A 27701-nucleotide genomic window follows, 5' to 3' on the forward strand; every position below is an offset into this window, starting at 1 on the left:
GTGGGGGGTCCAGGAGGGGGAACACATGTAAACCCATGGCTGATTCATGTCAATGTATGGCAAAAACTATTACAATATTGTAAAGTAATAGTCAATAAAGCAGAAATAGATGTTAAAAAAAAAAAAAAAGAATGATAAGAAGTGAGGGAGGAGAATGAGATGACACAAGACAAGGCCAGAGCATGCACGGCACTTTGGACCAGGGTAAACATGCTGGCTTTCATCCATTGGGTGCCCATGATGCCCTATACCATGAAGACACAGTGTAGTATACAACTGCCACATAATAGGCACATTATGGTACATGATTGGCACAATGAAGGGTATGAAAATGTGGAAGTCACAGTTGGTTCATTCAGGAACCCTTCAGTGTCATGAGGGAGACATATGGATGATGATGCTTCTCCCAGTGAAGTTTCCGGGAGACAGTTTCTTATTTTTTATTTTATCCTGTGTCCCTAATGCAATAGATTTGTTCTCAGTAGTAAATATATATTGATGGCATAATTTTTTATAAATATCCGTAATGCAATGATATGAATGCTTATCCAAGGTCCCTGATTTCTGAACAACGCTTTGAGTCTTAGAACAGTGGCTTCTGGCATCTCAAGGGTCTAAGGCTTCAGGCTATGCCTGCCTTTGATCCTTTAGATTAAACTATATCATCTTAGATACTGTCACCCAAGGGCCTGTATTATGTTCAGAACAGGAGAAGTGCTGGGCTGCAAAAGGCCCTGCATTCTACCTATTACTCTAAGAGTATAGGATTGAACACTTTGGATCTGGTGGTGACTGCTGCTCATTAACACTGTGATATTTTAACTTTCTTGTCCTCAGTTTCTCAGTAGTAAAATAGAGAGAGAGGCAGAACCTACTTCATAGGATTATTGTGAAGATTGACTCTAAAAATTTTTATAAATTTCTTGGTATACTCTCAATACATATTAATAGTAAACCCTCAAAAATGTTCCTTTTCTAAAATTATTGTTTGTAGGTCATTCTCATAGTTCCTCTGAGATACTAGTAACTCTAGCATTTGAATCTAGTTTTTTTTTTTTTTTTTACAACTTTCTTTCTTGACTGTATCAGGCTGTCCCAGGCGTTGGGTGTCTCTCGGGAAATTTCCTCTGCCATCTCCAATAGCATACAAATCACTCCCCAGCATCCCAAAAGGCAACCTATCCTTCAAATGCTTGGATGGAGGAAATGTGTTTCTGAGACCAAAAGGGAGCTACAAACTCACCTCTCAAACCTAGCTGTAAATATGAAAGCTATTTAAGATCCACTGTTGGAAACAGTTTCCAGACTTCTTTAAAATTGTCACCATACTATTCCCAGTTTTTTAAGGAATCTCCACACTGTTCTCCATAGTGGCTGTACTAGTTTGCATTCCCACCAACAGTGTAAGAGGGTTCCCTTTTCTCCACACCCTCTCCAGCATTTATTGCTTGTAGACTTTTGGATAGCAGCCATTCTGACTGGTGTGAAGTGGTACCTCATTGTGGTTTTGATTTGCATTTCTCTAATAATGAGTGATGTTGAGCATCTTTTCATGTGTTTGTTAGCCATCTGTATGTCTTCTTTGGAGAAATGTCTGTTTAGTTCTTTGGCCCATTTTTTGATTGGGTCGTTTATTTTTCTGCCATATGACCCAGCAATCCCACTGCTGGGCATATACACCGAGGAAACCAGAATTGAAAGAGACACGTGTACCCCAATGTTCATCGCAGCACTGTTTACAATAGCCAGGACATGGAAGCAACCTAGATGTCCATCAGCAGACGAATGGATAAGGAAGCTGTGGTACATATACACAATGGAATATTACTCAGCCATTAAAAAAAATACATTTGAATCGGTTCTACTGAGATGGATGAAACTGGAGCCCATTATACAGAGTGAAGTAAGCCAGAAAGAAAAACAACAATACAGTATACTAATGCATATATATGGAATTTGAAAGATGGTAACGATAACCCTATATGCAAGACAGAATAAGAGACACAGATGCATGGAACAATTTTATGGACTCTGAGGGAGAAGGTGAGGGTGGGATGTTCTGGGAGAATAGCATTGAAACATGTATATTATCATATGTGAAACAGAACACCATTCCATGTTCGATGCATGTGACAAGGGCTCAGGGCCGGGGCAATGGGATGATCCAGAAGGATGGGATGGGGAGGGAGGTGGGTGGGGGGTCCAGGAAGGGGAACACATGTAAACCCATGGCTGATTCATGTCAATGTATGGCAAAAACTATTACAATATTGTAAAGTAATTAGCCCCCAACTAAAATAAATAAATTTATAAAAAAAAAAAAAAAATTGTCACCATACATAACAGTGTGCATCTTATAGAATTAAAACAATTACAGCCCTTTGGGCTGTGAACCATTCCTACATAAGTATTGTTATCAATTTCCATAACCTAATTTACTCTGGCATAGAAAGTCCTGAACCTGTATTATCATTTTCAAGGTGAAGTACACAAGGAGTCAGGAAGTTTTAGACCTACAACTCTGTCCTGAAATAGAATTATGTTAATAATCAAGTCAGGCAATGTGAGCCTCTATTTTTGTTGGTTAACTGGCAGATTGAACTTAAATATAGTGGGGTGATTTTCTTTTATTTTAGTATTTTCCTAAATTTTCTAAAAGTTTTATAATGTGTATTATTTATATTATCAGATAAATCATTTTCTTTAAAAAAGGTATATATATATTTCAGTACAGAATGATGATGTGTATATTTATATCTTTCATAATCTTATTTGTTTTTATTGTCCTATAAAGGGAACACTCATGCTCAACATGTTATAGAAATTCAGTTGAAAGATGGTAATTTGCATTATTCTGAAAGCAAATCTTGATAAATAACATGTTTCACTGCTTGCTAGGGAATCCATTTGGTTGTCTACAACTGACTTAGAACATTTTTTGACAAATAGCTAAAGAAGAAAATTGTTTTAGACAAGGCTTAGCTTTGCTTTCATTTTTTAAATGTATATACCTTATTTTTCAAGAGCTGTTACTGATCCATCATGTTCATCATACTTGAAGCCTGTTTTTAGTATGATAATTTTTGACTTTGGCTTTGACTTTGATCTAAAGTGCTCTTGAATACATAGCCATTTAATATTACGCCAAAACATGTACTCACTGTGCATGCAGGTACCTGAGCCCAGATATACTGCTGTACTCATCTCAGAATTAAACATTCTTCCAGTACTCATTGTGATTTATTAATGTATGGACTAATAATTGTAGAAAGATATCACTGTCTACTGACCTTCTTGTTAAGGCTCTTATCTCTTAAAATTTTTCAGGTCTCCCAGACACAGTTAGGGATTATTAGACATTGTTAAATTGAATAAGAGATAATCAAGACAAATTTTCAGTAACACTGAAAAGGTTTTTAACATATTGTTTAAGGGTCAACAATTAGATTTTATTTTTATTTTATTAGATAGCTTCGTGCTATCTAAAAAATATTCTTAATTAGATGTTTTCCAGTTTTCAAAGCAAATCCAGTTCTCACTGCACACACGGTGGTTTGATTGTAAATAACAAAGTAGGATGAAAATATAGCTAATGCTGGATCTACTTTTGGTTGAATATCTTGTAATTATTTCGTCATTAGAAGTGCAGAGTGCTTTTTTCTTAACCAATAATATTTTTTTTCTAAATAAGGAGTTAAGGAGCTATGTTAAATTTCTGAATTTAATGAACTGATTTATGATATTTGGAACTTTGTTTTCTGGGATTGATGGGTTTTCATTAGTAAATGTGCCATCAGTGATTAGTCATTGATGACAAGGCACATATTTCCTATGTGACAAGTGCTAAGAGATCATAAACAGCTACCAAGTGACACAGTTGGAGTATTTTCTGTCATGTAATTCAAGGTGGGGAGAGACTATGTTGCATTGGAGAAATCAGGGAAAGGAAAACCAGTATATATAGATTTTCTACCATGTGCCAGACACTGTAACAGAATCATTACATGTGAAATCTCATTTAACCTGCTTAAGCTCATCAGCAAGTAGAAAAAAAAATTAGAATTCAGAATCAAATCTATCTCATTTAAACTTGATACTTTTTCCATTTTTATCACTTAATTTCTTTAATAGACGAACTTAATGAGATACATCAGGAAAGCTTGTAAAACTGTGGTCACATAGAGGGATGGGTCAGCATGGGCTGTTAATGATGGGAAGCAGAAAGAGCAATCCAGTCAGAAACTCATGAGTGAAGAATAGACATCAGAAAGGGTGTTTGAGAAAGGAGAAGAAGTTTAGTTGGACCAGACCAGAACAACCTTTGGAGTGGTGAAAATACAGACTGGAAAGCAAGGTTAGCAACATATGGTAAAGGACTTTGAAATGTCGAGACAAGGAGTATAGACTTAATTAGGAAGGCAGCAGGGAGCCACTGAAGGTTTTGTGTGGAGGAGCAATATGATTACAGCTGACAGCAGTCTTAATAAGGCTTAATAAATAGTCCAGTTTATAACCTTAGGCCAACTGCTGAGCAGAAGCCAAAAGCTGTGCTGCAGAATTAGCAGACTAATTACTGTAGGCATGATGGCCTGAATTTAATCTGAGTCATCCTTCATAATGGAGTATAAACTCCTAGAATTGTAAACAAATATCTGAAGTGACAGGTGACATGTCTTCTCAGAATCTGCTGCCTTCATTTGACACCACAGTGGCACACTGTTCAAGTGTCTTAATGGAGCCATGATTTACATTTCACCATTTTTGAAACCTCTCTTCCTTGTAATATTCAGTGTATTTTTATGGCTTTTCTGCAGGCCTAAAATCTATTGCCATCTGTCTTATTACTTATAATAATGCTTTGACATCTTTTATCGGTATTAATCTGCTTTGCCAAAAGGGAAAGCATCATTATGTTATCCGTAGTTTGAATTAACAGCTGATGTTGACTAGAAGACAATATTCAAATTTCAGTTCTAGCAACCAAGATAATTTCTTTTTTAATTTAGAGAGTAGGCTACATAAGAATCCTTATGTAAGATAAAGTTTCCTTTATCTTTTGGTTATTTTAAAAGCTTTTAATGTTTTTTAGTGTGTGTTTATGTGTATACATGTGTTGTGTGTATATGTGTTTGTGTGCATACATGTGTGCTTGTGTGGCATGCACACATGCATGTGAAAGCAAGAAGGTGAGAGTGAGAGAGAATATGCATATGTAGAGAAAGGACTAGATGTTTATCATATTGCTTCCTTCTGGAGAATAATTTCTGGCATAGGAAAAAGTTGCATAATTAAGTTTTTTATAAAACACTTTCTTTGATACATTATGGTAATTACTCTCACCCTTAATAGTAAGAAATTTTTGCTCTTTTGTCACCAAGCCAATATTATTTTAAACTTACGTAATTTTATATATTATATCATGGGGTGTTTTTTTGCCTTTTTTTCACCTAACTAGATTGTGTGTCTCTGGAGAATACATATTTATACAGAGCCTGGCACCTGGCTCACAGTATATCTTCAGATAGTTTTCCATACTGTTGATGCTGTCCTCTTAGGACAGTCTTGCCTGGGCTTTCACTCACTCAACAGATTCTGAGAAACTCTCAAGTACTTTGCCAGGTAAACAGAATACAGGCCCCTCTCTTAAAAAGCTTGTAGACAAATAATCAGTTAATTATAATATAATCTCTAAGTGTTGTGATTGATTTAAGTACATTTTAGAAACACCCCTGGGGTAAGAGAGTGACTTACTGGAGGCCATAACCTTTTATCTGAGTTTTAATACAATTGAGAAATGAAAGGCATGAAGATGAGAAAGCAGAAGAGAATTAGAACATGCATGGGCCTGAGGATAAGACTGAGTGGTGGGGTGACATTCCTGCAAACGTAGTTTGACTTCAGGAGAAGAGGTCATCAGAAGAGCTGAAGCCAGATCCTGAAGGTACTGACAGCACACAAAATCAGGTCACTCAGGCACTATGATTTCTATGTTGTAATTTGAAGCTACAATTTAAAATTAATTGGGTGCTAATTCTAAGTCAATTACCATGGCTACCCATTGTCATTTCTTTGAAAGAAGAAAAAGTTGTTTGGCTTAAAATGGCACAGTTTAATCATTTTAAAAATGGTCTTCATTAATGACCCAGATAACCACGATGGTGTGATCACTCAACTAGAGCCAGACATCCTGGAGTGTGACGTCAAGGGGGCCTTAGGAAGCATCACTACGAACAAAACTAATGGAGGTGGTGAAATTCCAGTTGAGTTATTTCAAATCCTAAAAGATAATGCTGTGAAAGTGCTGCACTCAATATACCAGCAAATTTGGAAAACTCAGCAGTGGCCACAGGATTGGAAAAGGTCAGTGTTCATTCCAATCTCAAAGAAGGGCAATGCAAAAGAATGTTCAAACTACCACACAATTGTGCTCATATCACATGCTAGCAAGGTAATGCTCAAAATCCTTCCAGCTAGGCTTCAACAATACGTGAACAGAGAACTCCAGATGTTCAAGCTGATTTTAGAAAAGGCAGAGGAACCAGAGATCAAATTGCCAACATCCATTGGATCATAGAGAAAGCAAGGGAATTCCAGGAAAAACATCTACTTCTGCTTCATTGACTATGTTAAAGCCTTTGACTGTGTGGATCACAACAAACTGTGGAAAATTCTTCAAGAGTTGGAAATATTAGAACACTTTACCTGTCTCCTGAGAAATCTGTATGCAGGTCAAGAAGCAACAGTTAGAACTGGACGTGGAACAGTAGACTGATTTCAAATCAGGAAAGGAGTACGTCAAGGTTGTATATTGTCACTCTGTTTATTTAACTTATATGCAGAGTACATCATACAAAATGGTGGGCTGGATGAAGGACAAGCTGGAATCAAGATTGCTGGGAGAAATACCAATAACCTCAGATACGCAGATGATACTACTCTAATGACAGAAAGCAAAGAAGAACTTAAGAGCCTCTTGATGAAGGTGAAAGAGGACAGTGAAGAAACTGGCTTAAAACTAAACATTCAGAAAACTAAGATCATGGAATCTGGTCCCATCACTTCATGGCAAATAGATGGGGAAAAAGTGGAAGCAGTGACAGATTTTATTTTCTTGGGTTCCAAAATCACAGTGGACAGTGGCTACAGGCATGAAATTAAAAGATGCTTATTCCTTGGAAGGAAAGCTATGACAAACCTAGACAGCATATTAAAATGCAGAGACATTACTTTGCCAACAGACATCCATATAGTCAAAGCTACGGTTTTTCCAGTAGTCATATATAAATTTGAGAGTTTGACCATAGAGAAGGCTGAGTGCTGAAGAATTGATGCTTTTGAACTGTGGTGTTGGAGAAGACTCTTGAGGGTCCCTTGGACTGCAAGGAGATCAAACCAGTCCATCCTAAAGGAAATCAACCCTGAATATTCACTGGAAGAACTGATGCTGAAATTGAAGCTCCAGTACTTTGGCCACCTAATGTGAAGAGCCAACTCATTGGAAAATACCTTGATGCTGGGAATGATTGAGGGCAGGAGAAGAAGGGGGCAAGAGAAGATGAGATGGTTAGATGGCATCATTGACTCAATGGACATGAGTTAGAGCAAACTCCAGGAAATAGTTAAGGACAGGGAAACCTGGCTTGCTGTATTCCATGGACTCACAGAGAATAGAACAAGACTCAGTGACTGAACAATGAGGCATATTTAGAATACATAAGGAATTAGGATTCTAATTACTACTTAAGTAGGATAGTATTTGTACCTACTGTTAAGGTCACTATGAACTTTCAATGAGATAATGCAAAAAAAGTGAGTACACGGCAAATACAAGAATTCAGTATGTATTACTGGTGTGTTATTATGAACTGTTTTTGTCTTGTATTCCTGAGAAAGACTTGAAGTGTTGTGAATGGCTACTTAATTAGCCATTTCTTATCCCCAGATTTAAACTGAAAGTTATAGCTTTTGAAGATTTTATTTATCGGGTGGCTTAGTTGTCTGTAGGTGGTGAGACCTGGAAGGGGCCTTAGGGTTTATCGAATTTTCTCTTAACTTAGAATGTTGATTAGCATTACAAAGAAACAAGATTGATGCACAGGAAGGGTATTGTAAAGAGACCTAAAGGCATATTGTGCATCAAATATATTTCTGTGTGTGCCCAATGAATCATATTTGGTGTCTTACACTTAACATGGGACGTCTCATGTGGCGCTAGTGGTAAAGAACCCTCCTGCCAACGCAGGAGGTGTAAAAGACATGGGCTGGATCCATGGATCGAGAAGATCCCCTGGAGGAGGGCATGGCAACCCACTCCAGTATTCTTGCCTGGAGAGTCCCTTGGACAGAGGAGCCTGGTGGGCTGTAGTTCATAGGGCTGCAAAGAATTGGACATGACTGAAGCAACTGAGCACGCATGCACACTTAACATAGTGTTTCAAGCTGTCAAGTTTCACTTCTAGCTGCGTGTCTTTATCTGAAAAAAAAAAAAGAAGAATACAGATGTCATAAGATTATTGGAAAATTGTGCAGTAATTTATATAATGTGCCTAACATGATAGCTATCAGATAGTATGTATTCCAACAGTGTTCACTATTGAAACTCTGCTATTATACAAACATGAGATGATTGTGCAAATAAGACAATCTGTGAAAATAAGAGAGAATGTGGATTTATCACTCAGATCTCAGTAAGGGTTAATACAGTATGTTTTATATAGTCTTTACTCTCAGGAACTAGTTCTTTCTCACTTTATTCCATGAGATGGAGGAAATTCATTGTTTAAAACATAATCAGAAAACACCTAATAGTCTTATTAAATTTCAAATGTGCCTTTGAGGCCAGTGAACTCATTTATCAAATTTTTTGTCCCTAATATAATCCATAGAACTGTTATCTACAAAATCTATCACTGTTTACAGAAAAAAAAAAAAGTTGTTTCCATGTCAACCAAATTTTGTGATGTAAACAGGAACCACTAGGATTTCCAACTATTACCATATAGCATCAGTATTACTTTTTAAAATTTATTTTTACTTGGAGGATAATTGCTTTACAATGTTGTATTGGTTTTTGCCATACAAAAACATGAATCAGCCATAGGTCCCCTCCCTCTTGAACCCCTCTCCCACCCCACCCACATCTCACTCTTCTAGATCATCACAAAGCACTGGGCTGAGCTCCCTGTGTTACACAGCAACATCCCACTAGCTGTCAGTTTTACACATGCTAATGTATATGTTTCAGCACTACTCTCTCAGTTTGACCCACCCTCTCCTTCCCCTGCTGTGTACTGACTAAACCCTACATATTTCATAGTACTATTATAGTGTCTTTATACCTATGGAATATGTATAGTCAGGGACCCAACCAGAAATAGTGGCACACTCAGAGTGTGTACTTTGAGGAGACTTCAGTTTAAAAAGGGATGATTTACAAAGGGTAACCAGAATGTAGGGGGGCCATAGGGAAAGCACAGCAACCTCCAGGGATGAGGGACAGTGGTGGTGAGAGGGGGCTTTACCACTCCTAGACGTGAAGTGACCAGGGACGGACAGAGGCAGAGGACTTTGTGGATCGGGCTGAGTCACTAGCTGAGGCCGTCTCTGGGGCATCCAGCTGTCCACTCAGTGTCAAGTGGTCAGCTTCGTAAAGGGCATCTTAAATTTTAATTTTTGACAAGAATAGCAGCTTACAGAATGTGATTACAACAAAAGTAAAAAGAAAAGACAGTAAACCAGTGAGTGGGGGGAGGTTCATTTGGGGCTGTGATTACAAATTTGGGATTTTGTAATCTTTACTGTTTTATTCCATTTTGTAAATGGACTACTCGGTATATATATATATATCACAAGATTCATTTGAAAATATACAAATGTGTTCATCTCTTCATGCCATCTTTCTGTATATTTCATGTCCTTCTCTCTTTTGTAATGTCTCTGTCATCTCCTGATCCTTTGTTCATAACAGAATGTCTGATCTTTTGAAATGGTGCTAAGCGTCCCTTCTGTTGTTTGTTGATGGTTTGTTTTTGAGAAAAAAACAGTGTATCCTTGCCGTAGACCACAATGCAGCAGCCATTGAAAATTGTGTTATTAATCCGTTCATTTATGGGAAAAGAATAAATGTCCACACAAGAGGGGAAAAAAAGCATTTTGTAAAATAGCACACACTTGGATAGGTCGCAGGCTGTTTCTTATCCTCCATTTGCAGGAAGGGAACATGGAAGAGCTGAGTGGCATATCGATTGGCTTGACAGAGGTCACATGGTGAGTATCAGCAGCTCTTCCAAGAACATCCCAGTCCCTAGAGCCCGGATCCAGTCAATAGCCTGTTGGCTCAAAAGCTAAAGAGATGACGGATGAGCTCGTTATCTGGCTAGAGGCACGGGGAGCTAAAATCCATGAAGTCTGCCAGGAGACTCTGCTGAAGTATCTCCCTCCTTGGTGGGGCTGCAGAGGCTCCCCCTTCAGGACAGGCTGGCACACTGCATCCCTCAGCTCTGCATGTCTGGATTCCTGCATCCTTGGGGACAACCTCTTAGCCACCCCTCAGGTTCTTTGTTCCTTAATATGGGCAATAATTCAATGGATTTTTAAAATAACTTGGACCTTTTATTTGCCAGTTAGACTGCAGTAGTATAAAGTGACAAATTTATTTCATTTTATGGAATTAGATATAACTCAAAACACTATGGAAATCAATATGTAAATCAGATTTTAAACTCTTCTCTTTTTTTTTTGAAAGAATACAGTTCAACCTAGATAAACATATACATATTATTCCAACCTTCTTTCAAAGGGTTAAAACTGAGCTCTCTGGAAAATCAGTAGCCCAGAATATGTAGCTCTCTGGGACTGAAAAGAAGGAAAGCATTTTTATGTGAAGACGAGGAAAACTACTTGTGTTTTAAAAATACCTTTAAATATAATGTGTATGAATTTGGCAGAATGATCTAAGAGTAAAAGAAAAAAAAAGCATGTGGCAGCATTATGAGAATTTGACATAGAAGAAGACCATGCTGAAGCAAAGTTGACATTTTGAAATTACTCTCCTTTTAAAGATGTAGCACATTGTAAAATTGGTCATGAATTGAACGTTGTACATCTTTATTTGTTAATTTGTAGAATTTACGTTCTAACATTTATCTTTACTCTCTGAAGTCATGAAGAATATATCTTTCTTATACATGTCCTTAACCTGAAAAATACATCATTCCTTATTAGTTTACTAATATGTATATTTGTAATTTTAGTTCCAGTAAAGGAGTTATTTGGGGGTTTATGTGATTAACTAAATTAGCTGCATTTTAAAATCACTATAAACCATTAATCTGTGCAATCTCTTACAAAATCAGAACTGCTAAATCTATAAAGATATAATGAGTATAAACTCATTAAAATCAAGGTGTCTTTTGGTAAGTATTTTGTAGTAAAACTAATATATGTCTAAATTTTCCATCTAAAATATTTTATATCCCAAATTTTAATAAGATATCACTCTAAATTGATGTGGCAAACTAAGATGTTACTGTTTGAGGAATGGTCTCATGTTAAAGAGACTGCAGTATTTTCCCCTGCAAATGTTCTATACACAGACAATATATTTAAAAAAGAAAACATTGTACATCACTACCTTTATTTTTCATTTTACTTTAATAGAATACTAATAATTTTCTAAAATACTTAAAATTGCATCATATTCAGAAGAGAATACTGACACCTAGCCAGTGAATTTGTTTTCATTTAGTTCCTGAAGAGATGACCCACCATGAAAGCCCAGGCTAGATAAGAAAATTACCAAATGTAAACAGTCAAAATCAGTGTCCTCTGAACTTTTTTGAGGGTGTATACCTATTAATAAAATATGTGCCTCCAATACATGTGCATATATTTAGTAATAAATTATATGTCAGCTATGATAATATACTCTGTACATGATAAAACATATTCCCAAAATGGAGTTCTTTACGCAAATAGAATTTTTCACACATTTTGTACCCTTCCCAAATAGATGATTTTTTACAACACCTGGATACAGGCCACTCCCCGCTACTCATACATACACACTTTGAATATTAGTATTCAAGAATACTAATACTAAGAATATTAGTGTAGAATTCTGCTCTTTCTTAGACCTCTTGAAATAATTCCAAGTTGTGTAATAAGGAAGCTAAAATTGGAAGACTCTGATATATGAGTATATCAGTTATCTATCACCAAAATAATACCATGTAGCAACCTGCCCCCAATCATAGTAGTTTAAAATAACAAGCATTTATCATTATTCCCATGTCTGTAGGTCAGCTGGATGGTTCTTCTGGGCTCAGTGGGGCTCACTATGTCTGGTTAGTTGTAGGGTGGGGAGATCACTTGGCTGGGTTCTCTCACGTAGCTAGCTATGGGCTGGGACAACTGGGGCTTCCTTCCACATGCTTGTCTATTATATTCCTTCAGAGGGCAAGACTGACTGACTGTGTTCTCACCGTGACCTCAGAGAAGCAAGATTGGAAGCAAATAACCAAATGCTCTTTGAAGCCTCTGCTTCCATCAGTTTCACCTCTATCTTTCCCAGCATCAGGGTCTTTTACAGTGAGTCAGCTCTTCACATCAGGTGGCCAAAGTATTGGAGCTTCAGCATCAGTCCTTCCAATGAATATTCAGGATTTATTTCCTTTAGGATTGACAGGTTTGATCTCCTTGGAGTCCAAAGGACTCTCAAGAATCTTCTCCAACACCACAGTTAGAAGGCATCAATTCTTTGGCATTCATCCTTTTTTATTTTCCAACTCTCACACCTGTACATGACTAGAAAAACCGTATCTTTGACTATATGGACCTTTGTCAACAAAGTGATGCTTCTGGTTTTTAATATGCTGTCTAGGTTTGTCATAGCTTTTCTTCCAAGGAGTAAATGTCTTTTAATTTCATGGCTGCAGTCACCATCCACAGTGATTTTGGAGCCCAAGAAAATAAAGTCTGCCACTATTTCCAGTGTTTTCCCATCTATTTGCCATGAAGTGATGGGACCAGATGCCATGATCTTCATTTTTTGAATGTTGAGTTTTAAGCCAACTTTTTCACTCTCCTATTTCACCTTCATCAAGAGGCTCTTTAATTTCTCTTCACTTTCTGCCATTAGGGTTGTGTCATCTGTATATCTGAGGTTATTGATATTTCTCCTGGCAATCTTGATTCCAGCTTGTGCTTCATCCAGCCCAACATTTCTCATGATGTACTCTGCATATAAGTTAAATAAGCAGGGTGAGGATATACAGCCTTGACAAACTCCTTTCCCAATTTTGAACCAGCCTGTTGTTCCATGTCTGGTTCTCACTGTTGCTTCTTGACCTGCATACAGGTTTGCAGGAGGCAGGTAAGGTGGTCTAGTATTCCCATCTCTCTAAGAATTTTCCATAGTTTGTTGTGATCCACACAGTCAAAGGCTTTAACATAGTCAATGAAGCAGAAGTAGGTGTTTTTCTGGAATTTCCTTGCTTTTTCTATGATCCAATGGATGTTGGCAATTTGATCTCTGGTTCCTCTGCCTTTTCTAAAGCCATCTTGTACATCTGGAAGTTATTGGTTCACATACTGTTGAAACCTAGCTGGAAGTATTTTGAGCATTACCTTCCTGGCATGTGAAATGAGTACAATGGTGCAGTAGTTTCAACATTCTTTGGCATTGCTCTTCTTTGGGATTGGAATGAAACCTGACCTTTTCCAATACTGTGGCCACTGCTGAGTTTTCCAAATTTGCTGGCATATTGAGTGCAGCACTTTAACAGCATCATCTTAGGATTTGAAATAGCTCAACTGGAATTCCATCACCTCTAGTAGCCTTGTTTTTAGTAATGCTTCTTAAGGCCCACTTGACTTCACATTCCAGGATATCTGCTTCTAGGTAAATAAATGATCACACTATTGTGGTTATCTGGGTTTTTAAGATCTTTTTTGTATAGTTCTTCTGTGTATTCTTGTTACCTCTTCTTAATATCTTCTGTTTCTGTTAGGTCCATACCATTTTCTGTGCTTTGTTGTGCCTATCTTTGTTGTGCCTATCTTTGTTGTGCCTATCTTTGCATGAAATGTTCCCTTAGTATCTCTAATTTTTTTGAAGAGATCTCTAGTGTTTCCCATTCTATTGTTTTCCTCTATTTCTTTGCATTGTTCAGTTAGGAAGGCTTTCTTATCTCTCCTTGCTATCCTTTGGGCCTCTGCATTCAGATGGTCTATCTTTCCTTTTTTCCTTTGCCTTTCTTTTTTTATTTTTTTTTTATTTCCTTAAAGCAAAAGGACAGCTTTATTGTTCACAAGGTTTGCAAACTGTTACCAAAAGTACATTCCAGGGGAGGTGATGGGACTGGGTGGAGTGAGTTAGAGGTTTTGAGGGATTTTTTTTTTACTTCTTTTTTTTTTTTTATAAATTTATTTATTTTAGTTGGAGGCTAATTACTTTACAATATTGTAATAGTTTTTGCCATACATTGACATGAATCAGCCATGGGTTTACATGTGTTCCCCTTCCTGGACCCCCCACCCACCTCCCTCCCCATCCCATCCCTCTGGGTCATCCCATTGCCCCGGCCCTGAGCCCTTGTCTCATGCATCGAACATGGAATGGTGTTCTGTTTCACATATGATAATATACATGTTTCAATGCTATTCTCCCAGAACGTCCCACCCTCACCTTCTCCCTCAGAGTCCATAAAATTGTTCTATGCATCTGTGTCTCTTATTCTGTCTCGCATATAGGGTTATCGTTACCATCTTTCAAATTCCATATATATGCATTAGTATACTGTATTGTTGTTTTTCTTTCTGGCTTACTTCACTCTGTATAATGGGCTCCAGTTTCATCCATCTCAGTAGAACCGATTCAAATGTATTTTTTTTAATGGCTGAGTAATATTCCATTGTGTATATGTACCACAGCTTCCTTATCCATTCGTCTGCTGATGGACATCTAGGTTGCTTTCCTTTGCCTTTCACTTCTCTTCTTTCCTCAACTATTTGTAAGGCCTCCTCAGACAACCATTTTGCCTTTTTGCATTTCTTGTTCTTGGGGATGGTTTTAATCACCACCTCCTGTCCAGTGTTACAAACCTCCGTCCATAGTTCTTCAGGCACTCTGTCTATCAGATCTAATCCCTTGAATCTGTTTGTCACTCTGACCATGCTTTCTTCATTGGTAAAGCAATTTCAAGTGTGCAGTTTTGGAACTGTCATTCAAGTTAAGTGATTGGGCTTTATTTAAGGAGTTATTTCTATATGTCTGAAACTATGGCTAGGATATACCTGAAAGCCAGTTGGAAAGAATAAATTGCCTAAATTCTGGTAGATAAATTAATTATTCTCAAAATGCATCTAAATTAAGTTTACTTGCTAAGCCTCTGTTATGCAACTTATTGAACCTGATCAATTGTTTAGCTAGTGGATGTCTACCATTATTTAAACTTTGGTAAGGCAAAACTAGATTTAGAAAGGAGAGGAAAATTGGGTAGTGTTGGTCTGTGTACGTAGGCAGCATTTTTAACCACAGAAGATGAAGATACAATGAAAAGCTGTACATGTCCTAAGAGGTTGTTCTTCATTCCCTGAGAGATAAATCGTAGCCTCTTTACCATCAGGAGCCTCTAGCCAGACAAATAATTTCATCATTATCACCTTACACAAGATACTGGGAAAAGGTGAAATACGTTCTCCTCCTTTATCAAGCAGTTTTAAAAAAATTATAATAATCATTTCTTTCTAAGTTGAAAAAAACATGTCTTTTGTCCTTTTTAGAAAAATCAGAAAATGCATGAAATGAAAGGGAGGATATCACTATTATCTAAGATTCAGTCATCTGAGTCCTTTAACTTTGTGTGTACTTTTCCGGAATTTTTCTGTACATTTAAATGGGTTCACTCTGTCATAATTAGTTAACTCCTTTTCCTACTAAAATACACATAAATATTTCCATGTCATTAAATATTCTTGAATAACATTATCTTTAATGACTAGTAAATGGGGGTAAAAATTCTATTAAATATTCAATTATGTATTTAACCAGTTCACTTGGTCACACTAAGATTGTTTCTCAGTCTTTCACTATTCGGATAACACTATGACAGGCATTCATCTGACAAATCTTCCAACATTCAAAATGACTTTCTTGGGAAAAATTCGTACTGATGTAAATGATGGACCAATATGTGTTTAAAATTAGAAGTCTCTAATGAAGTTTTTGAATTGCCCTCTTTCAAGTCTTACCCTGGCCAACAGTTTTATGAGATTTTAATTTCCTTGGACTCTATCATTAGTTTCTATAATTTAATTTTTTTCTCCATTTCATAAATTTTTTAATGATGCCCTATTTTATTCAGTTTTCTTTTATTACCAGCGAGGATTAATTTTCCTTATGCATTTTAGTATTTATAATTTTTCCTTTTGAAATACAGGTGTTTCTTTAAACCATCACCAAGAATTGAGTTATTTAATGTAAATAGACTAAAAAAAATAATTTGGATAATTTGGAAGTAACCTATGAAAACTGAAAACTGCAGTTCACTCAAATTTTGTTACTATTTGGCATATTTTTGACTTTAGATGATTTCATTTATAATATTACTTTTTACTCTGATACAATCTTATACATTGCATAATATATTTTGTGAAAGTGTAAGCTTTACCATTGAATGACAACAGTGAAAACAACTAAGGGATCAGTAAGTCCGCATCCTTATTGATTTTATTTCTTTTATCCTCTAGGTTGGTAAAAGGGATATACCATCTATAGTCATAGGGTTGTATGAACTAGTTTCTCTCTGAAATATGTTTTATTTCCTAAAGTTGATCTTTTATTTTAGAATCTTTGACTCCTACCCCACCCCCCCAAAAATTGGCTGAACAAAGACTAGTGAGGAAAGGAAAGCAAATCCAGAACACCTGTGAAGTGTCTTCTTGGTATCAAACATCACTGTACCTCCCTGAGGGAGTAGACTTGACACAGGTCTGTTTCTTTATTCATTCAATAAATATCTGCTAGGTACTGGAGTTGGGACCATGGATTGTCATTTTAGGAAGTCAGGGAAGGCCTCTCTGATAAAAGAGAAAATTACTGTAAGCTTCTTGAAGAGGGAGCATGAAAGGAACACAAGGAGGCTGAAACAGAGTGAACAAAGGGGAAAGGAGTGGGGGCTGAGGTAGCAAAGAGGTCAGGGCCAGGCCACAAAAAGTGTGAACGGTCACTTGTGGAGCCAGATGCCTGGGAGCACCATCTACTATCGGCCTGATCATTTCTGTGACTCAGCTGCTTGCTTCTCTTACATGGGATCACGATACTTCCCTCACTAGGATGTTGTGAGGGTAAAATGTGATGCTCAGAATAAGGCCTGGCACTTTAGGTGTTCAGTAACTGTTTGACATTAATATTTTTATAAATTGTTACCCAGATTCTACAGACCTCTAATTTCTGGCATATCTGCTATACTTTTCTTCTTTTCTATGTCTTTTATTCACTCTTTTAAAATAATTGAGGATCATGCCTTAATCTAAAATAACTTTATATCTCAGAAAATACTCATTTTCATAATTGCTGTTTTCTGTTCTTTAAGAAGTAGGAGTATAAGTGATGGAGAAAAGTGTTGGTGTGGTCTAAGACTTCTGGGGGTATCTTGGTGAAAGTGTTAGTCTCTCAGTCATGTCTGAATCTTTGCAATCCCATGGGCTGTAGACTACCGGGCTGGCTCCTCTGTCCATGGAATTCTGCAGGCAAGAATACTGGAGTGGGTTGCCATTCCCTTCGGCAGGGGATCTTCCCGACCCAAGGATCAAACCCAGGTCTTCTGCATTGCAGGCAGATTACTGTCTGAGCCACCAGGGAAGCTCAAGTGGTATAAGTGATGGAGAACAAAGTGTCAGGGTGGCCTGAGACTTCTGGGTGTATCTTGGTACCTGGTTGAAAGTGATATTATCTGCATGAAGTCAATGAATAATCCTTGACATTTCTGTAGAAACATGATCCATTTGAAAGAATATAGTGACTAAGAGGAAGACCCTGGAGACAGATCTTTGAGCATCTGAATTTGAGTTTCACCATTTACTCATTTACTCAGCATGACCTTGGGCAAATTTTTAAAACTCTTTGTGCCTTAATCACTTTATGTATAATATTAGGATAACAACAGTAATTATCTCAGAGTACATTTGTGGGGATTAAAAAAAGTTTATTAACATTGCTTGCAATGCTTCTTGGATCATAATAAATGCTCAATAAATATTAGATATGATTATAATCACTGTTTTCTGACTTAAATAAATAAGCTAAAATTAGAATTGCTACCTTAGGAAATTTGTCATAAATGTTCTTGAAATTTTCATCATCTGTTCCTCTTTTGCTATAACTAAGTTTAAATTGTAAGAAATTGCTTCATCAGATATTCTTTCAATTGATTTAAATTCTGTGATATGCCTCTGTGTTTGATAGGCTGATTCGTGACTATATTTATTGAAGCCTAATCAAAGTCTGCAGGACAGAGCTTCGGATAGCTAGGCTTGCAGCTGTGGATAATGTGGGTCTCAGATTCAGCTCTCGTCCTGGAATAATTTTTAAGAGAATAAAAGAGACTGGTATATTCTGAAAGGACTGAGAGCTACCACTGGAGAGATTGTCATTTACTGGGGTCAGTTGCTTCAACTTGGCAATGTTGTGATTGTGACATGATGTGGCTGCCTTTCCTTTCTTCCTGAAATATTAGCACAGGAATATTAATTTTCTTAATTCTGCCATTATCTCTAGGGAGAGTACTTGATTATTTGGAGTTATGTGAAAAATACGTTCTGACAGACTAATATAATCCTCTAAGAAAGTATGAAAAATCTCCTGGATGAAAGGCTAGCGATAAATCAGAGTATGCTATTTCAACATGAAACAATCAAATACCTGGAGGCATATGGCTTAGCTGAGAGATGGGGACTGAAATGTTTCTGCCCTTGGCTTAGTGATAAAAACATTAACATCAGTAGCATTCACAGTATATTTGGCTGCAAACAACATTTTATTCTGTGCAGTTTAAATAGAAATATCTGTGATTATGGACATGTTCTACAATGGCACTGTTCAACATTGTGGAACCAAATTTGAGATTTAATTTTAATTTATTAACATTTTAAAGCCTTATGTGACCAGTGGCTACCATATTGAAGAGAACATCTACAGATAACTTAAATAAGTACTAGGTTTATTTTTCATATAAGAAATCTGTAACTAAGAAGTGTAGGAATAATGTGGGTGCTTAAAGGTGTTACTAAGGAAAGGAGCTCCTTCAGTATTGTTTCTCAGCAGGCCTAAGGTTCACAGCCCACTCATCCTCATGGTCTTGAGATGGCTTTACCCCAAGGCATGTCATCTGTATTCAACACAGAAAGAACGAGGTTGGGTGGAAAGTTAAGACTTCACTTTAGAAGGCCCTTCTGTGTTACTCCTGGGACTTTCACTCACCACTCATTGGCTAGAACTTGTCACATGACCACACCTGCCTGCAAGACAGACTGGGAGTTCGTGTATTTCTCATAGCACCTTCTATTGTAGAGAAAGCAAAAAGAAGAGAAGATTGGAAAGCGTATGGAGTATACTGGTTTACAGTGTTGCCAGAGCAGACATTTAACTAAAATTCCTATGGGATTCCATATTGTATGGAATACCACAATTATGGGCATGGAGTAGTCAATATCTTTCTCAAAAATCTAGGTGAAAGACTGTAGATGACACTAGACTTTGGCTTCAAAACTGTTTATAGTATAGAACTAGAGAGTATAGGACTTTGATGTATTGGAGTGATGATAGGTACAGAGTGCTGCATTTAAGGAAAACTGACTAATATTAAATGGTTTTTGAAATATTAAAAACAACTCAACATATTACTAAAGGAATAAAGATATTTGAGTTAGAAATTCAAATGCCAACATATGTAGGCATCCCAGTTACAGGACGTGTGGGAGGCATGGTCTGGTGCCATATGTGCAACGGGTCGCCCTGGAAGACCCCCACACACACACACCACAAGATGATTACTTATCCTCTCAGCCATGAACAGAAATTTAAACCCTTCTTTTACAAAATCGGAACCTGAGGCTTGGAGCAGTTAAGGTGTTGTCTACAGCTTCATAACCACTGTGTTGCAGAGTTAGGATTCAGCTCAATCTCAGTTGGCAACAATCCAAAGTTGTCCACAGAAGGATAAAGTGAGAGCTGTCAGTACTCACCACCCTGGGTTCACAATCTGGTTTCTTCACTTACTGTGTGATCTATCTAAGATCCGTTTCTGTTCATATTTGTTTCCTGCTGAAAATTCATTAGCAATGGCTGCACTTTTAGATAAAATTGGCCCTTGGTACTTTATTCTCTTTCCCAAGTGGCACTAGTGGTAAAGAGCCCGCCTGCCAATGCAGGTTAAATGTAAGAGACGGGAGTTCGATCCCTGGGATGGGAAGATCCCCTGGAGGTGGGCATGGCAACCCACTTCAGTATTCTTGCCTAGAGAATCCCATGGACAGAGGAGCCTGGCAGGCTGTAGCCTATAGGATCACACAGAGTCGAACACGACTGAAGCGACTAAGCATGCACGCAGGTACTTCACTCTCCACCCTCAATTCCTCAAGGGTGGAGAGAAGGCTACCAGCTCAAGACTGTGAGCTCCTCAAGAGTTAAGAATTTCTTCTAAATATCTTTTGATCTTAGTACAGCATCTGACATATAGTAGAGGCTTAAGAAACAATTGATTTATCAAGTGAGCTATTATAGAGATCAATATATTTTTAGAGGACTGTAAGATTCTATATAAATTTTTTCCTGTGTAGTTGAGTTTTTTCTAGACTGCTTTGGATTTCTCAGTTTTGCTAAGAAAATAAGATTGTGAAATATAGGTAAATTTGTGCATGTCTTCCAGTATTTTATTCAGTATATTTAAAGCTTATGTATGTTCAGTGTAAATGTTTTTCTAGTGATTTCTGTACTAATAACTCTCTTTGAATTGATGGTTAGAGAGATTTATATTTCCTTAAGATGAAAACTAAGGCTAGAAGGATTTCTGTAGCCTATTACATAAGTGCAGATAGAATTTTAGTGATTTTATTTACATAATAAAATTTTAGTGATTTCATTTAACAACACAATAGGTTGCTATCTTTTATTTTCTTTAAGCATTTTTTCTTAAGTCATAATCCCTTATAAAATGAATGCATTTTCCAAACATTCAAAGGCCCATTCAACGAATTGAAAGGAACTTTATGTGTTATAAAAACCAATGGACCGATTTAGTTTGCTTAATCTCTAAAAGAGAACTGGTGGAATGAAGTTAGTTAGCATTTAAAAAATACAATTGTATACAGCACAATGGGAATGAAAGTTATGTTTATCCCATAGTTTCTTCAAATGTAGATTGTGCTCTTTACCTATCTGACTTCGTTTCAGAGGTAAGTAAAGGAATATTTATTACTCTATTCAAAATGCCTTGGTTTTAACAGCTGCCTCAGGAAGAAAAGTTTATTGATTTTATAATCCTAAGAATCAAGAATTCACTTGCCTATCTCCTTCCATGTCTAAAAACCTGCTGAGTATAAAATTATACTCTCTACCTTTACCAAAACAAAGTGGCTACCTACTTTTCAGAAGTCATAAAGCTTTGGGAACTAAGACAGATGCAGAGTTTGGAGTATCTTAGGTGTGGTATTTTAGCTTATCTTCCTATCATGGTCTTCCAAGTACTGGAGAAAATAATAGAGCCTTATTATGACTATCCCACTCTTCTAGTCCTAGTGGATTTCAAGGATTTCCTGGACCCTCCTCATCTCAGAGGAAAATGGTTTTGGAGTCTTGTTGTTCCTTTCCTAAGTCTATGGGAACAGATCCATTTTAGAGGTCCTCTTGGGTACTCCAGTTAACCCCTTGGACGATACAGGTTAAAACTGCATGAGTTCAGTTATATGCAGATTCTTTTTAACAGTCAGTACTGTAGTGCTACGCTATACAGGTGGTTGGTTGAATTCATGCATGTAGAGCTATAGATATGGAGAAACTATGGCTACAGAGGGGGACTATACGTTATAAACAAATTTTTGACTGCACAGAGAGTTGGTGTCTGGCCCCAAAACCCTGCTTTGATGTAGATAGTTTCTATACATTATTTGCTATCCTTACAGTGCTCTGAGGCAGACATTATTGCTCCATTTTATAGACTTAATTAATGAATTTTAGTTAATGCATCTCTAAATAAAGTAATTCTCTGTGGTAGATTAAATTCCTGCTACTCCTCATAAAAAAAGCAAAAGAATTCCAGAAAAACATCTACTTCTGCTTCATTGACTACAGTAAAGCTTTTGACTGTGTGGATCACAACAAACTAGAAAATTCTTAAAAGTAAGGAAAGAGAGACCTTACCTGTCTCCTGAATAACCCATATGTAGGACAAGAAGCAACGGTTAGAACTGAACATGGAACAATGGACTGGTCCCAAATTGGGAAAGAAGTACGTCACGGGTGTATATTGTCACCCTGCTTATTTAAGTTATTTGCAGAGTACATCATGTGAAATGCCAGACTAGATGAATCACAATCTGGGATCAAGATTTCTGGGAGAAATCTCAATAACCTCATATATGCATATGACACCACCCTAATGGCAGAAAGTGAAGAGGAACTAAAGGGCCTCCTGATGAAGGTGAAAGAGAAGAGTGTAAAGCTAGCTTAAAGCTTAGTATTCAAAATCTGAGATCATGGCATCTGGTTCCATCACTTCAAGGCAAATAGATGATGAAAAAAATGGAAACAGTGGCAGATTTTATTTTCTCGGACTCCAGATCCACTGTGGATGGCGACTGCAGCCATGAAATTAAAGAAGCTTGCTCCTTGGAAGAAAAGCTATGACCAGCCTAGATAGCATATTAAAAAACAGAGACATCATTTTGCCGACAAAGGTCCGTATAGTCAAAACTGTGGTTTTTCCAGTGGTCATGTACAGATATGAGAGTTGGACCATAAAGAAGACCAAGCCCTGAAGACCAACCGGAACTGTGGTGTTTGGGAAGATTCTTGAGAGTCCCTTGGATAGCAAGGAGATCAAGTCAGTCAATCCTAAAGGAAATCTACCCTGAATATTCACTGAAAGGACTGATGCTGAAGCTCCAATTGTTTGGCCACCTGATTCAAAGAGCCAACTAATTGGAAAAGACCCTAATGGTGGGAAAGATTGAGGGCAGGAGGAGAAGAGGGCAACAGAGGATGATATGGTTGAGTGGCATCATTGACTCAATGGACATGAGTTTGAGCAAACTCCAGGAAATAGTGAAGGACAGGGAAGCCTGGTATGCTGTAGTCCATGGAGTTGCAAAAAATGGGACTCAAGTTAGCAACTAAACAACAACTCCTCCCATTGAGAGGTAGAGCTTAATTCCTTTCTATTTTGTGTAAGCTGGCCTCGGTGGCTTGGTTCACCAATAGTATGTGACACAAGTGATGTTCTAGGACTTCTGCGGCTAGGTCACAGAAACTTTGCAGCTTCTGCCTGCAACTCCAATGACAGTTGTTCTTAGAGTCCTGAGCAGACATAGAAGTCCAACTGGGGCCACCAAGTTACAAGGAAGCCCAAGATATGCTAATATATCCTACAGTTGTTCTTATTTCCAGACTTCTGAAACATCCCTGCTAAAATCCCAATATCATGAAACACAAATAAACCTTCCACACTCCACCCAGACCAAATCCCTGACCTGCAAAATTCATGAGATATAATAATAATAAGGTGATGTTGATGATAAATTATTTTTACCAACTTCCTACGGGAATAAAACTGAATAAATTAGATTTTTCTTATAAGAAAATAAGCTAGAACCAATTTGAAATAACTCTGCCATCTTGTTTTATTTTTCTTCATATTCCGTTATCCAAAATGGCCTTATATATATATCTGTTACTTCAATAGTCTGCCTTTTCCCGCAGAATATAAACTCCATGAGGACTTGTGTTGCCGTGTATAGCTTCCAAAGCACCTGCAACCAGAGTCTCGCAGCATGAATGGATGCTCAAGGAATATTTGTTGAATAAATGGATGAATCATGATTCACAGTGGAGAAAAAAGCATAGATATTACTTACTCTTCTTTTCTGTGTAGAATGTAATTCCTATGGGAAAATATGAAAACCAGGATATTAGAAAGATAATATAGCAAATATCTGGAATATCCAAAACCAGGAATTAACAGATGTTCAGATTATATCATATTTGGATCAGAGGGTTTTCTTTTTCCCTAAAGGAAATAAAATATTGGAGAGAGTTGAATCTGCCTAGATTTTCCTATTCCCCTTTCTCCTCTCCTAGAGGCAATACTATCAACATGTAAATTCTGTGCTTTTACTACGTACCATTTTATGCACTAACAATATATCTGCTTGGCTCTGCCTTCAAGTGAAAGTATATTATAGTCCCAAGCCCTGTTTACCTGCTCTTGCTTCTTCCCTAGTCTCCCTCATGGCATCTTTTATCAGGTTTACTGCCACATCTTCCTAGCTGCTCTTTGATTTCTCTCTCATAGAATCATTCCAACATATTCCATCTCTTCTCCACCCAGCAGCTAGATTGATCCTTAAAAGCATACATCAGATCATGTATTAATAACTTCCATCATCCTAGCCCATGGGGGCACCATTGCAACTGGAATAAAATGCAAAATCCTTGCCATGTTCACCAAGGCCCTGTATGATCCACCCTCCAACCTCCAAGCCTTCCGATCTCCGCCTTGCCCCCTGAGCTACAGGAGCACTGGGCTCCTTGCTGTTTAGGAAGCACATCAAGCACATTTCCATCTCTGAGGTTTAGCTCTTGCTCGTCCTTCCCTGGATGGCTGTTCCACAGACTGTCTTCTGTGGTTCCATAAGATCACTGCCTGCATTTGGGTTTTGTTCAAAAGTCACTTCCCCGTGCGGTGGGGAGCCCATTCAGTTTATAATAGAAAAGTCCTCATGATCCCTTTTCAGGCTTTATATTTCTCCATAAAATGTACCACCGCCTGACATGTATGCATGTATATATACATGCATTTATCTGTTTTTGCCATCTGTTCTTTCACTAGATTATTTGTTAGGTCAGGGACCTTCTTTGATTACATCTTTTTGTGTCTCAAATAATAACTGACATAAAGTTGATGCCCCTAAAATATGTGTTGAATGAGGAATATAGGAATATTGTATTCTGTGTATAAATTACATCATATGTGTTTGTATCTTGTGGCAACTTGCTTTACTCAATCCATTTTTTATAGTTTTATTTTTAATTGGAGGATAACTGCTTTAAAATGTTGTATGAGTTTCTGCTGTACAACAACATGAAGCAGGTATAAATATACATATATCCCCTCCCTCTTGATCCTCCCTCCCACACTTCCCACGCCATCCCTCTAGGTCATCACACAGCACCAAACTAAGCTCCCTGTGTTATGCAGTAGCTTCCCACCAGCTATCTGTTTTGTACACAGCAGTATATATATATATGTCAATGCTTATCTCAATTCATCCCACCTTCTCCTTCCCCCACTGTGTCTGTGTTTTATATATATATTTATATATCTAGTCTTATATTATTCCATACATTTTATTTATGCATCCCCCTATTTTTAGATTGTAGTTACTTTTTTAAAGATTTATTCTTTTATTTTATTTATTTATTTTTGGCTGTCCTGGGTCTTTGTTGCTGTGCCCAGGCTTTCTCTAGTTGTGGAGACTGGGTGCTATTCTTCGTTGCTATGCGTGGCCTTCTCATTGCGGTGGCTTAGCACAGGCTCTAGGCACATGTGCTGTAGAGCCTGGCCTCAGTAGTTGCGGTGCAGGGGCTCAGTCGCTCCGAGGCATGTGGAATCTTCCCGGACCAGGGATTGAACCGGTTACCCTTGCATTTGCAAGGCAGATTCTTAACCACTGAACCACCCGGAAGCCCTCTAGTTACTTTTGGATTTCACTTCTCTAAACATTGCTGAAAGAAATTTTTAGAAAAAAGTTTATTGGAGTATAGTTGGTTTATAATGTTGTGTTAGTTTTTGCTTTATAGCAAAGTGAATCAGTTATACATATATCCACTCTTTTTTAGATTCTTTTCCCATACAGGTCATTACAGAATATTGAGTAGAGTTCCCTGTGCTATACAGTAGGACCTTATTAGTTATCTATTTTATATATAGTAGCATGTCATATATATATATATATATATATGTCAACATATATAGACATATATGTATGTCAACCCAATCTCCCAATTTATCCCTCCCCCCCAAAAAAAACACATTTTTTAAAATATACTTTTCTTGTTTGTTTTTCCTTGTAGGTGTATAACAGAATTAGATTTCTGAGTTTTCTCACCTAGCAGTTAAAAGTTATCTAGAAAAGTAATTGTACTGAAATGAGTTTTTGGCTTACAGGATTAATCTATCATCCATGAGATGTCCCTCTGCAAACCTAAAAGTTGTTTTAGGAGTGGGGAGAAAAACAACATTACAAAACATTTTTAAAGGACAAGTTTAATATTCAATTTATCTCTTAAATCTCATACTTTTCTGACATCATGCCTTAGTTGTGTATATGTTCTGCCATTAAAACTAGAATGTAATGTTACTTCTGATTAAATTATTTCATTTTGATGTTGTGTGCATGCATGTTTATATGGGTGTGCATAGCAATATAATCATTTGAATTACTGTGTTCCCGATGGTTTAGGCAACACTAATATTCCATTAAATCATAGAGGATCTATTCAGAGAGTTTTGCATTTTGCTTGCTACAGTTTAAAAAGCACCAACTTTATTACAAAGTTGTGAACTTTGTTAACTGAAGAGGTGATGAGAAGAAAACATTGAAAAATTCATTAAAACTGTAACTCTAAGATATAGACAATTTTCCAAAAACTTGGAGCTTTCAATGTGCTTTGAAATAGCATATTTTATTGGTGATATCATACATCTTGACTATGAAGCTATGAATGCCACTAAAACAGATAAGAAAAAAATTGCTTTTGGGGGTGATCATTTTAACTTGCTCACTGTTAAACGATTCGGAAAGAAAAAAAAAAGCTGAGTTCAATTTACTTCATTTGTAATTTGTAACAATTTGGATAGAAGTTAATCTAAATGTCAACATTTTAAAAAGTTTATCTGTGCTAAGAAAAATGAGTAAGTAACTGCTGTTAAAGTCAAATGGCAATTATACCTCAGTAAACCTGGAAGAAGTTGGATTCAGGAACTATAATTTATTCACTTAGCAGTTACTTATTGAGGGCCTACCAAGAGTCAGGTGCTATTCCAGAGACTCAGGACACAATTATATATAAAATACTTGAGGTCTTTACTCCATTTGAGCTTACTATAACAGTAGTAGGTGAGATAATAAACAAGGAAATTCATACTTAAATGAGGTGATGCCACAACATGAACTGACTTGTGCCATGAAGACCATAACACAGGGCAGTATGATTGAAAGTGAGTGTGTCTGGGGGACACAGTGGGTCAGATTTGCCTTAGCTGTAGGATCCTGGGGGCACCTCTGAGAAGGTAACAGTTGAGCTAAGAGCTGCATGAGGCATCAGCCATGCTGACATCTAGTGAAAGATTCTGCAGTCAAAGGAGCAGCAGGTGAGAACAAGTTTGCTGTGTGTGAAGACTGCCAAGGTCTGTGTGGCTGAGAAT

At 37.2% G+C, this 27701-nt stretch overlaps 1 protein-coding gene across 25 annotated transcripts in view; it reads left to right on the forward strand.

Moving 5' to 3' along the window:
• The window catches only part of OXR1 (oxidation resistance 1), a 492548-nt gene that overhangs the window by 141012 nt on the left and 323835 nt on the right, over window positions 1-27701 (forward strand). For 3 of the 25 annotated variants that reach the window (XM_081500411.1, XM_081500396.1, XM_081500412.1), the window contains exon 1: window positions 7701-7809. The exons of 19 other annotated variants lie outside the window; for them this stretch is intronic. In XM_081500411.1, coding sequence (XP_081356537.1) covers window positions 7799-7809 — 11 coding nt within the window. In that variant the 5' untranslated portion in view covers window positions 7701-7798. Of the gene's footprint in view, window positions 1-7700; window positions 7810-10210; window positions 10267-27701 lie in introns of those variants that run through there. 3 more of the 25 variants (XM_081500397.1, XM_081500384.1, XM_081500413.1) reach the window with 3 other exon arrangements.

Source organism: Giraffa tippelskirchi, chromosome 6 (assembly GCF_054371585.1).
Source record: "Giraffa tippelskirchi isolate mGirTip1 chromosome 6, T2T-mGirTip1v1.2.pri, whole genome shotgun sequence".
Lineage (NCBI taxonomy): Eukaryota > Metazoa > Chordata > Mammalia > Artiodactyla > Giraffidae > Giraffa > Giraffa tippelskirchi.